The 12846-nt window shown below is 44.0% G+C and overlaps 1 protein-coding gene across 1 annotated transcript in view; it reads right to left on the reverse strand.

Annotated features, from left to right (window-relative positions):
- Window positions 1–2324: 2324 nt before the first annotated feature.
- UXS1 (UDP-glucuronate decarboxylase 1) overlaps window positions 2325–12846 on the reverse strand; it is a 101654-nt gene continuing 91132 nt past the window's right edge. The window contains exons 14-17 of the mRNA XM_039840081.1: window positions 12454–12514; window positions 10072–10129; window positions 8159–8262; window positions 2325–3059 (exon numbers count right to left, since the gene is read on the reverse strand). Coding sequence (XP_039696015.1) covers window positions 2928–3059; window positions 8159–8262; window positions 10072–10129; window positions 12454–12514 — 355 coding nt within the window. The 3' untranslated portion in view covers window positions 2325–2927. The remainder of the gene's footprint in view (window positions 3060–8158; window positions 8263–10071; window positions 10130–12453; window positions 12515–12846) is intronic.

A 12846-nucleotide genomic window follows, 5' to 3' on the forward strand; every position in this document is an offset into this window, starting at 1 on the left:
AGTTAATCATGGTAATTAGAACAAAGCCCCACTGGGGTCTTTGAAGCGATGTTCCTCCCTACCCCTGGAAACTATAGTAGCAATTCTCAGGGCAAGGCCATTTTTTAATTCCCTATCAAAGGTAAGGGTCAACCTCTGAGGATATTTGGAGAAAGTGTATTTATCACTTTAATATGCAAATTGACCTTGGACTCATAGCTTCTCTGCCCCAGGAAATCACTGAGGGCTTCCCAGATTTCCCAGTATCTTATGAGAACAAATTGAAACTCATTGTCCTGGCCAGACTAGTGTTTAATTCAACACAACTTCTAGGTTAAGAACGAAGTCAAGCTCACATGTGACAAAGGACCCTTAACCAGAGGGCAGCTCATCTAGCTCTGAGACCCTGACCAAGACTCCACCAGGCCCCACCGAGGAACTGTGATGCTGCAGGAGGCAGCTGAAGTCTCCGTGGGGCCCACGTGCTGGCTCAGTATCCTTCAAGGCGTAGTTGAAAGTCCAAGGTCCTCAGCGCCATTTCTCTCTCTCCCTGGGACATTCTTACGCTTAATTCAAAGTTTTCATTATTTCCTTCCTGAATGAATTACACATAACCTCTCTCCTCCTTTCTCCTTGTTCCCTGAAAATATTTCATTAAAATCATGGGGAAAAAAAGTCAAAAGGATGAATTCCACAGAAGAGTTCCGGAATTAGCAAGTAATAAGGTAGAATTCTGGACCCTGGGGCACCCCAAAACTGCACTGCACAGCTTAGTTCCATGCAAATCCCTCCTTGTCTATACTGTCTTCAATGTCCAGGTCACCATCAATAGTTCCCAAACAAGCTTCTCAGCTCTGTTCATCCCTGTGTTACCAAACTCAAGCGGTTCATTTTGTCTGTACATGTCAATAGCCAAAAAAGACACAGACAGGAGTTCACAGCAAAGAAAGTAGAGGTTTATTTAAGGAAATGGCACCGAACCCAGAGACCAAGATGAGCTAGTGCTCAAAGACCTGGCTCTGTGATGGCTCTAGGGCATGTTATACAGGGGAAAACTCATTAGTCACATCAGCTAAGGGAGTTGGGGTCCTGGGCTTCTACCGATTGGTTGGGGCTAGAATAGGAGGTAGCTGATCATTGCATCAGGTGCTGATGTCAGTTACGGCATCTTTCTGTCTGGTTTCAAAGGGATGCTGGTAGGGTCTTCGCATTCAAGGGTGTGGAGCGGCCAAGATATTATCTCTAGTTAGGCAGAAACTCTGTTTATATGGTGAACAGAACTGAGACTTTGTTCCTAAGATTGATGCTGACCTAAGGGCGTAAAGATTAAGGGAGTGGTCCTGCAGTACGCAGAAGATGCAAGTGAGCCCAGGGCCAGTTTGAATCAAGGAGAAAGGGAAGAGAAAAATCATTTTAAAGATTTGCAGGGTTATAACTGCTCAGTAAATCTAAGTGTATCTCTTAATTCCGGCCACAATAACAAAAATAAGAAACCATCCTTGAGTCCTCTTTTTTTCTCTCACATCCCATCCAATCTAGCACTGACCTTTGGTTCTAGAGGCTTTTAGGGAATTTAGCATGACAAATGGAACCACAGCCTTCTTAGCCTGGCTTCCTACTGGAAAAATATCTCCAATTAAAAATAAATTCCAAGATGATTTTGAAAAACAGGCAAGTCTAGTTTACCCTGCTTAGTTACGGAAACAAATATTCTAGTCAAACGCTTGATGCTTTTATTTCCTTGGCGCAGGCGATTTGACAATATCATGCAGCCCCAACTAACTTGGAAAATATGCTGCTTTAACTTCCTACATTTTATTTGTTATTAAAGGAATACAAAAATCCGAACACTACATTTTGAAAAAAATCTTAATGAAAGCAAAAGCTCTCAAACTTTTCATTCAATGAGTCTTAATCTCACAGATTAAAACAGATGGCACTTCTTTTTTTTTTTTTTACCACCTGGACTGTGTTGCCCAAGAAGGACACACAATGATTTTAACCCTGGGTAATAAGATCTGAAGACTTCTCCACACAGCAGTTCATGTCATATGCAAAGAGTCAGCCCAAGTAGTATATAAATGTTTTCAATATCCACTCATCAAATTACATATTATACCAACAGGGATGTTTTCGGGACTTTTAAAGTTAAACTCTCCAATATTTTTCTGAACAATTCAATAGTGCAAAGCAGAAAGTCAACCTTTAAAACTGAAAGTGAGTTTCAATATTTTATTAAAATAGCATATTTGACCACTGTTAACCAAGAATACGGCTAACTTTGTCCCCGCCCAACCCTCACCCCACCCCACCCCCACCCCCCCAAATACTAGCACAACACAGAGTGATTTCAAATATCCTTGATCATGATAACCAACAGAAATATCTCAAAAGTCAAGTTTGCATCTGAAAACTAGACCTTGGAAAAATTCTGAATTAAAAGAAACATAAAGCTCTCAAACAGAATTCTTTATCCACATGAAGAATAAATGCCGGTGCGCCGTCCACCTGAAAGTACTGCTAGGTTATTTTTTTTCTTTATGCATAGTATAATGTCTCATTCATAGGTACCACTTTTATAAATAAAATCGGCATTTTTCACCCCATTTAATGTTCCTTTTCAGCTTCGCAAAGAAACCAGTAAATAAAACTGTCAACGACAGTCACGACATATGCTCTCACAGCAAGATAAAAAACTTGAAAATATACAGAGATGCATCTAGGCTATTTTACATAAAAAGACAGATTTAAAAAGTGCAAGGCAAAATTTGCAGGTTTTTGAGGGGAGTTTTTAGGCACATCCATTTCTTTAAAGCAAGCTTCAGAATAAAATTCCAGTTTGTTCTTCATGACACCTGTTTAAGTCTCTCTTTACGAAAAACAAACAAACAGACAAACAAACATCCCATCCGTGTGAAACAGGGAGTCTCCGTCCCAAGCACGAGGTTTTAGTTATGGCGCGTCCGTCCTTTCTTTATTCTTGCGGGCTTTGGTTTGGGGATGTATTGATTATTTGCCTGGTACTCAAGTTCTTTCCGGAAGTAGTGAATTGCTTTGTTTAAACCTTCTTCCAGGGGGACCTATTTAAAGAAAGTGAGAATGAGACAAGGTCGCTAATGAAAAAACCGTACTGTCCCAGGCTTCACAGCACAACTTGTGGGTCACAATGGCAGTAGGCCTGACTGGGGGAAGCCAGAGTGTCTTTCCAAAGCTGCCTTTGGGACACCCTGGATGATCTGACATGTTACTCTCCGAACCGACAACAGAAAAGGAGCGCTAAACCCCCAGAGACCCTGAACTACCCCTTGGGGATTTGGTGTCTACTCCAGACGGAATCAGCCACAAAGATCGCTTCTAAAATGATGCACATGTGCACCTACTGTGGAGGGAAAATGGTCTGGCAAGCATCTGGATCTAATCCACATACCTCATTCTCCCACATGACACTGAGCCTGTGCACTGTCACCCCGACTGACCTAAGAGGCTGAGTCTGAGAGGGACCGCATGAAAAGCAATCTTAATTTGGAGCAGCCCTGAAGCAAACAGGAAACAAATCAAATCATCTGTTTGTTAGAAAGGCAAAGGGAGAAGTGGGAGGGAAGCATTGCCAAGGGGCACAGGAAACTGGTGGGGGCGGGGCGGGGGGGCGGGGAGGCGAGCAGGATATGTCTGTCATCTTGAGAGTAGAGATGGTTCATGTCAAAACTTATCAAACTGTACACTGTAAAGTTGGTAGTTTGTTGTATGCCAATTATATCTCAATGAAGCTGTTAAAAACACGTGAAAATTAAGATGGCTTTGACTAAAAGCTTTTATGGACAATATCTCTCAAAATTTCCTTATGAATTAAAACTAAGAGTAGGAAGAGAAACCAGCTAGATGTCTTATATTCCAAGAATGTTAGAATATTACACACTTAACTCTGGACAAATAAAAATACTGTATATGAACCTCATATAATATAAATGCAAAAGTTATGTAGTGAACATTTAACTTTTTTCAAAAAAAATTCATTTAAAACATAGGTTCTACTTACGAAGGAAAGAATGGCAAATTCCTTCTATGTATGAAGATCCATGCTTGCTATAACTTGTTTTCTACAGATGGTACTGTTGTATAGTAGATTTTGTTAAGTCTGGATATAATCATATTTTTATTTCATTCAATAAAAATCTGTGGCCTTTAGCAGGTCACTGAGACTTGTAGATCACAGGATAAAATAAGGATAGGACTGAAATTCTCACATCTCTTTAAGGTTCCACATTCTACGTTTCCACTTACTTAGTTCTCTAGTTCTTTGAAGGGTTGCGTAATATGCCACCTCAAAATATGGCTGCGGGAGTTCAGGACATGCCATCCCCAAATCTGCTACTTTTGGTATATTGATGATTTTGAGTTGTAAGCACTTGAAAAACAGAAAACGCAGGGAGGGGCTTTCTCTGACCTTCCCTTATCTGCCTAAAGACAGATCCTCCAACAAAACCTTGATTGTTATAAATTCACTCCAGGGAGTTTCATCCACCAGGGAGGGCTGACTTGTTACAGGAGAGAACACTAAAGTTGACACAAAACTGTCACAAACTGTCATATCCTCCATCTATTCTAAGAACCCATTCATCATCCCTAAAAATCATTTACTCTCCCCTAAGAGGCTACATCCCCCTTCCTCTTTCCCTATTAAGAAGGTATTTAAGCCTGAATTCTAAGCCACTTCTATGAGTTACTCATTTTTTCCCAGGGTATCTCCCACATACAGATGAGGTATACATGTTAAACTTGTTTGTTTTTCTCTTGTTAATCTGTCTTTTATTACAGGGGTCTTAGCTGAGAATTCAGAGAGGTAGAGGGAAAATTATATTTCTTTCCCTGCCCTCTTTACTATGTAGTTTTTAAAGGTAAGCAGCTCTAGACCATACTCCTCCCGTGTCTGTGACCTTACAGGGAGGCAGCCACAACCCACAGAGCCATGCCTAGGATGGTCCTACATTTACTAAGCACCTACAATATGCCAGGCTCTATGGCAGCTGCTGGAGCTACTGCTGTACACAAGCCCATATATCTCTGCCCTCAGTGAGCACACATTTTAACAAGACCCACGGGGTAAGCAAAGAAGTAAAAAGGGAAAGGCAGAGAAAAAAATGATATAGATGATAGAGGCTCTGTTCATCCCTCTGGTGACCAAATCGAAGTTGTGACAGAAACAAGAAACAGCAGCAAGGAAAAAATCCCCTGGGATCTAGATGAGCAAGCCATACAACTAGCGACATGTCCAAGAAAGCACCCTGCAACAGAAGAAGGTAGGACGGGGCTAGGATGTGGGGCTGCCCGGTCCGGAGTGGCTGAGCAACATGGAAGCTGCAGCAGTGGGAGAAGCCTCTTAAAGGGGCCGCATCTGCAAGTGGAATTTTGCAGTGACGGACCTGCTCGCTCTGAGCACCAGTGCCTTACAGGGAGACATTGTTGGAGTGAGGGCCGAGACTCTCTTGGTACAGAAGTGCCGGCAGTATCCATTGTTCCATGTTGAGCCCTCCCGTCTCCCACTGTGCGGGCACAGTGCTACCATAGCCTGGATGTCTTCAAAGTGGATAACAGAGGTCAGTCCACCCAGAGGATTCCCTGAAACCCCGCTCCCCCAACTCATGACTCCACCCAAGCCACACCTGGTATATCCTCAGCAAGTCAGGTGCTTCTTACTGAGACTCACACTGGAGGCAGCCTTGGTTTCTGGTGTGGCCTTTTCAGGCAACTATAAGCACAGCATCTGTGGACTGCTTGTCAAATCTTAACAGGTAGCCTCGGAGGGGTAGAGGTTTGGGCTAAGTTTGGCCTGCAGCTGAACCCCTCTCAGGACTGTGCCACTGGGCACCTACTTCACAAATCCACACTAATAAGACTGGGAGACTTAGGAGCTTTGCTTAGTACATAGAAACACACAGAAAGGCAGCCAAAATGGGAAGACGAAGAAGTAGAAACCATATGAGAGAAGAGAACAGAGATCCAGATATAACGGAGTCAAGTAATCTAACAGATGCAGGGTTCAAAACACTGGTTATAAAGATGGTCAATGAACTTTTGGTTAAATTCAGTGAGAACTCCAACAAAGAGATAAAAAACATAAAAATGGAAATGGAAATTATAAAAGAGAACCAGTCTGAAATGGAGAACACATTATCTGAGATGAGAAGTATATTAAATTGAATAAACAAAGGAATAAACAAAGTGAATAAAGAAGAGGATCAAATGCTCTATCTAGAGGACAGGAAAGCCAAGGACACTCAATCAGAATGGCAAGAAAAAAGATGCCAAAACTATAAAAATAATTTAAGGAGTATATGAGACATTATTAAGGCTCCAAATATTCATCTGATTGGTGTAAATAAAGAAAATTGAGATGTTGAACAGCTGTTTGAAGAAATAATGATGGAAAAGTTCCCTAATCTGGTGAAGGAAATGGACATAAAACCCCAGGAAGCTCAGAAAATTCCAAAAATCAGGGATCCAAAGAGGCCCACACCAAGACACATCATAATTAAAATGCCAGAGGTTAACTACAAAGAATATTAAAAGCAGCAAGAGAAAAACAAATAATTACTTATAAGAGAACACTCTTAAGACTGGCAGCTGATTTCTCAAAAGAAATTATGCAGGACAGAAGGGCTTGGCTAAAAATATTCAACAGGATGAAGACCCAGGATCTACAACCGAGAATACTTTATCCAGCAAAGCTATCGTTTAGACTTGAAGGACAGATAAAGAGCTTCCCAGACATAAATAAGCTAAAGGAATTTATCACCACCAAGCCAATATTACAGAAAATGTTGGAGGGACTTCTTAAAGAAGAAAAAACATGTATCAAAAACAGGAATAAACAATGGTAACAACTACCTTCTTATCAGTAAGTACCTTAAATGGAAAAGAATTAAGTGCTCCAACCAAAAGATAGAGTGGCTGAAAGGATAAGAAAGCAAGACCTCTACATATGAAAAGGTAGGAGATGGAAAAAGATGCTGCTTTGATCGACCTAGAAGGTATTTAAGTCAGACAGAGAAAGATAAACACTATATGATTTCACTTATGTGCGGAATCTAAATAAAAGAACAAACTAATAAAAAACAGACTCACAAATACAGTGGACAATTTGGTGATGGACAGAAGGGAGGGCATTTTGGGGGGTTGGGAGATTGAAGTGAAGGGCTAAAGAAGTACAAATTAGTAGCTGACCGATGGTCACAGGTATGAGGAGCACAGTATAGAGAATGCAGTTAACATTAATACATTGGCCAGGTAGAGGGCCAGGGGAGGGAAGATGCAATTGGGAAGATAGTTTTATGAACTATATAGATATCTGACCAATATACGATATACTTGAAATAAAATAAAATAATAATAATAAAAAAATAACCAAGAGCAAAATTTAAAAAAAAGGTGGTGTGGGGTGGGGGTCGGGGAGGGGACAGCGACATGACAGACAGTAAACAGGTGAGCTTGCTCCTGGAGATGTGGCTGCCCAGGAAGGCCTTTCTAATGAGATGGCCTCTGAACTGAGACCCGAAGGACAAGAATGCTGCAGCCACATGCAGCCCTGGGGAATACGCAGCCCAAAAGGACAGGAATCCTAGGCTGAGGGAGAACTCTGCAGCTTCTTGCAGGACACAGAGTGACTTAGTTGAAGAACAACTGGAAGGCCCATGTCTTCACCTCACCTTCAGTCTCTCACACTTCCAACCTGGTGTTCTGCTTGCGCAGGAATGGGTGGCACTTGCTCATGATGGTCCACAGCATCTTCACCCAACCCTGCACGTGCAAAACCATCCTGGGCCTTGTGGTGGCAGGCGGGTCACCCATGGCTATGAGGGGCCTGCAGGTATGTGGCATCACCTCAATGCCGATTTCATGGGTGAGGCTGTGTATGTGTTTGTGTGTGTGTGAGACTTTATAAAAGCAGAGCTCCCAACAGGCCCAAGCTACTTCCCCACTACCAGAAAATGAAAGAAACATGATATGAGAAGTCACTAGATAAAGGTAATGGCCTAAAAACCACCCTACTGGTCTGCCCCGATGCTGGAGCCCCGCCGGCTCCACTGAGGGCTACCCAATAATGGCCGGCCCTGAGAGGACATGAATGTAGGAGGGGGAGGGATGACTTTTTGACCCAAGGCAACATACCCCCTACACTTACCACAGGCTCCCACCCCAGCATCAATTTCGCTTTTCTGATGTCTGGTTTTCTTTTCTGTGGATCATCTTGGGCTTCAGAGAGAAATTGAATTTCACTTCCACTACCTGAGTTGTTTTTAAAAAAGAGAAAGGTTAAGAGCATTACAGACCACTGGAGAAGTGAAGTTTTACTAGAGGCGTCAAAATGCCATCTGTGCGGTGGATAGGTTGCAGGTTGATTGTGTGACGCATTTCTCATGGAGTCACTCGGCCACATGAGGGTCTGCCCCGTGCTGCCAGCTCCAAGGCAGACCACCCACCATCAGCTAACAGATGTGCCCACCGAGCATAACTCCAGAGTAAGTAAAAATGGCAAATGTGGTCTGTGTTGAAATGTGGTGTACGGTCGTCTGTGACACTGCTGCCCCCACTGAGCACCCTGGGTGGTTGTATCCTGGAGGAGGCCCTCGTCTGGAATGAGACCAGCCTTCAACTCGTTTAACCAGTTGAGTGCAGGGTCAGTGACCATCAGCCAGATCTGGGTTGACACTCGATGAAGACCTGGGTACTTATGCACTTGCAAGAGTGAGTCCTGAGCTGACATGTAAGCTATCTAGCTACCCTGCTGGACAGGGAGCCTGGCTTGTTCAGCATCCTAGCTGGGTGCAGACCTCACTGGCCAGCAGAATCAAGCCATACCCATGACTGTCAGCCAGCCCTGCAGGAGAAACCGCCAGTGGAGGCCAAACCCATCAGCAGTTACACTGCGGCTCATTCAGAGTTTAGACCAGCGCTTCTCGAACTTTAACACGTACATGCATCACCTGAAGATGCTGTCAAAATGTAGACTCTAACCCAGAAGATATGGGTGGGAGGTGAGATTCTGCATTTCCAGCATGTGCCTCGGTGCTGCTGCTGAGGCTGGCCTGGGCCTCACTCTGAGTAGTGAGGTCACAGATGACCTCGACCTCACAGCAGCTGTTAACCGTGCACCCCCTTCCCACTGGGATGGGGATGGACAGATTCTGAAAAGCCGGGGACATGGATCAGAATGGAGGCTGCTGGGGCCATGAGATGCTGTGGCTCCCATCTCTGGAAGGCCACCTCCTCCTCCATCTAGCTGTCCAGAGTTGATGAGAGCAACGCTAGTAGATGACAGCTCACTGCCAGGAAGGACAACCCCGCAGAATCAATCCAGCTAAGTGTAGGGTCTAGACATCCACTTCAGAACAGCCTACCCAGTCTAGCAAACTACACTCTATTTTCTTGTTTTGTGTTGACTCAAATTTCTCCATCAACCCTGGAAAAGAGACCCCCCCCTCCGAGCACTTTCACCACCACTCTCAAAGGCTACAAAGGCCAGATTTCCAGAGCTCCAGTTAGCCTGATGGTGTGACAAAGGGCACACCCAGGGCACGTCTGCAATCCAAGGGCCGACTGAAAATACACACGCTTCTATGGCTGAAGTGCCTACCCCCGAGGCTACTCCCAGTATCTACACTGCCTCCAACATTTCACAGCAGGGTGGCCAGAGCTGTAAACAGATTCCATCAGAAACACAAGCTGGCGTGGCTCTCTCCTGCTCTCCGAAATGCTACGCTCAGCACTGCCAGTGTCTGGAAATCAAACCGCTGTCACCTATGCAGAATGATCTATCATCACGGCTCAAGCACTGGGAACAAAGCTGTTCTTCCAGTTCCACACAGACCTGCAATTGCCAAGGTGAACAAGGCCCAGATCCCTCCCCGTCCCCTTCGCCTTTATCTTTCCATTTCTTAATCAAAGAATCAGAAAACAATTAAGTGCTCTTAATAAAGTTCTGCTTTCTATCCAATTGAATTAGCTTGTATTAATTACACATTATCCAGTTAAGGTGTTCTAACTGATAGGGTAAATGCAGGTAGTTTCACTCAGAAAGGTGTATGTCTTACTTACCAACAAGATTTTTAATTAACTGAGCAAATTCCAGGATTGTGTGTTCTTCTGGGTTCCCCTAAGGAAGAAATGGGTTCTGGTTATAAGTGTAACTGCAAGAGCAGACACCACCACCCACAAACATGAACGTCTTCAAAGGTGTCGTGGGCTGACTTTGGCATCTCAGGAAGTCAGTGGGCTCCTTCCTGCCTCTTCATGTTTCACTGGGTGCTGAACTTTTCAAGATGATGACTTTTCAGCCTGGCAGGGTGCGGACTGCACCTACCGCCACCTGTGTCCTCAAGACTAGCATCTGTTGACAAGAACACCGTTCGGCAAGGTCAAGTGTGTCTAATGTGCCTACACATTCTCTGTCTGAGTTACTGTGCCAGACAATTTCCATATCTAACCTACCTGGAAGTGCAGTGTCACTCTGCATAGAAGTTGGGTTCTGCAAAATTAGCTCTCCTAAGACAATTTATTTCTGTTTGGATACACTGTGTCAACAACTTAAGTAACAAAGTACTTACAAACTTGCACATGAAAGCCATTTACAGGAATGAAATGCATTCACAGATGAGGGCTCTGGGCAAGCTGGAGGGCGAGGGGAGCTGACTTTTTGGAAGCTTTAAGGAAAACCATTTTCTCCTTTTGTTCTTTTTATCACACATTAAAGCAGCCATTGCTCCTCTTCCCTTACCAAACTGCTACTCTGATCTGCTGCTACCCCATCATAAGAGACCACTATAAAGATTGACAGTTATACATCCCAAATACTCTTTATTCCCAGTTTCCTAGTTCATCCTGAACCTAGAAGGTGACAAGCAGGCAGGGAGCTTGGGCCTGGTGATGAGCAGAGAAAGGGCTGCTTAGCAAAGTGGGGTGATGGGAATTTGGGAGGAAGTGGCCCCGTCTTTATCAGGGCTATCGGCAGACTTACGCTTCAGACTTTAGGGAAGACAGGTTTCTACAAGAGATAGGTGTTCCCAAATGTCCCTGTACGAAGGCCCCCAAAAGAGGACAGAAGGAACATGGTATCTAAGTAAAAACGATCAGTGACAACACTCACATTTAATACAAGAGTAAGGAAGGTATGTCTTTCACAGGTCGGTAAACACTCGAAGTAAACTGAGGCCCAGAGAACATGTCTCGGTCTGCTTTTAACTGCATGTTTCTTCAACAGGGCATGAAAGAAGTGCTGGCTGGGTGCTTCCGTACCTGCAAATCGGTCAGCAGCCCCGCTAAGGGAGTGACCTCTCCAGAGCCCACCCTTTCCTATTTGGTAGGAAAATGAACACCATGGAACATGCTTAAAATTGCTGGCTACAAAGCCAAGTACAAGGAAAAGTTTCTTAGTGGTTTCCAAGAAACAAGCCGGCCTGGCCATACCTGTTTCTAAAAACTGTAGGATGCAGGAAAAGTGGTCTGGGAGAAGCACCTGCAAGAGACGCCCAGGCTTTGTCAAGGTGATGTTGTCGAGGTGAGGCAGTGCTAAGGTGGCTCCTGGTGAGCTAAGGGGCTCTCATGTCATTTGTCAATGACAGATGCAGAACACCTTGAATGCTGGACAGTCTACACTGGACAACTCGCATTTTAAACGAGATGGAATGAGACCCTTCAGAAGACTGAAAGGGTAAGAGGACTCCAGTGTGACATGACCTCTGGCTGAAAGAGCCAGAGAGGAGACGACTCGGGTGGGATGACCGTGCCCTGCAAATCCATGGAAAGCCGCCACACTGCAGAGCCATCGCACCAGCTCTGAATGGCCTCGCATGCAGAGAACACCAGCAAATGAACATACAAGGAATGAGAGTTTAGTCCTAAATATAGGGAAAAACTTTCTGTCACCTACAACCATCCAAGGACAGAATAAAGTACTCTAAGGAGAAGCAAGTTCACCAACACTGTGTTTAAGGCCAAGCAAAACAGCCCTACAATTCTTCCAATGGGCATTTTCTGAGACCGCAACACAAAAGTGGTCTGTGCAGCTGAGTCTACAGACATGATCAGTAACTGGAAACCTTTAACTGCCTCCATCTTCTCAAGTCTCATTTAATTAAGTCTTACAAAGATTATCTGTACTTTAAATGATGGGCAAAGGAATCCACCCAAAATGTCCATCTCCTGAAGGCTGTACAAGGTTGTAGACCTGGGCCCTTCAGTGAACAGAGTTGGTTCAGTGTCTATTACATTGTTCATTCATGTCTTGCAGATGTTTTACTTCTTTATAATCTAGTACTTTATTTTGTGTTTTTCTTTTTCTTTAGTATCCAGTAAGCAACAAACGTACATGCCCTAAGTGTGAGACAGCAAAAAAAGCAAAGCCTGGTCCTTTTCATGATTTCACAAAAGAATGAGCCTGTGACCTGTTCTGGAGAGAGTGGTAGGAGAGGACATACTCACCAGGTTGACCGGGCTGCTGACATTGCTGTTCATGAGAGCCACCAGGCCATTCACCAGGTCACTAGAAAGAAGGAAAGGCCGGCTCAGGTGGCGTCTGCTGAGTAGCAGACACAAGCCACCTCCCAGGAGAAAACCCAAACCCAAATGGAAAACTGGATGTCAAAATAAAGTCCTGCAAATAAGAGGGCATTGAGAATGCTGAAGTTCTTATGGATGAAATGACATGACGTTTGGGACTTGATTTCAGTGGGTGGGGTGTAGATGGCTAAACAAGATGGAAGCCGAGTGATGGGGTTGGGTGCTCTGCTTTTGTAAATTTCTCAAATCCTTTAAAAAATAAATTAAAATAGACCCACACCTCAAAAAGATGGAATTGATACAAGTTTCTGATGA

Source organism: Pteropus medius, unplaced genomic scaffold (assembly GCF_902729225.1).
Source record: "Pteropus medius unplaced genomic scaffold, Ma_sr-lr_union100, whole genome shotgun sequence".
Lineage (NCBI taxonomy): Eukaryota > Metazoa > Chordata > Mammalia > Chiroptera > Pteropodidae > Pteropus > Pteropus medius.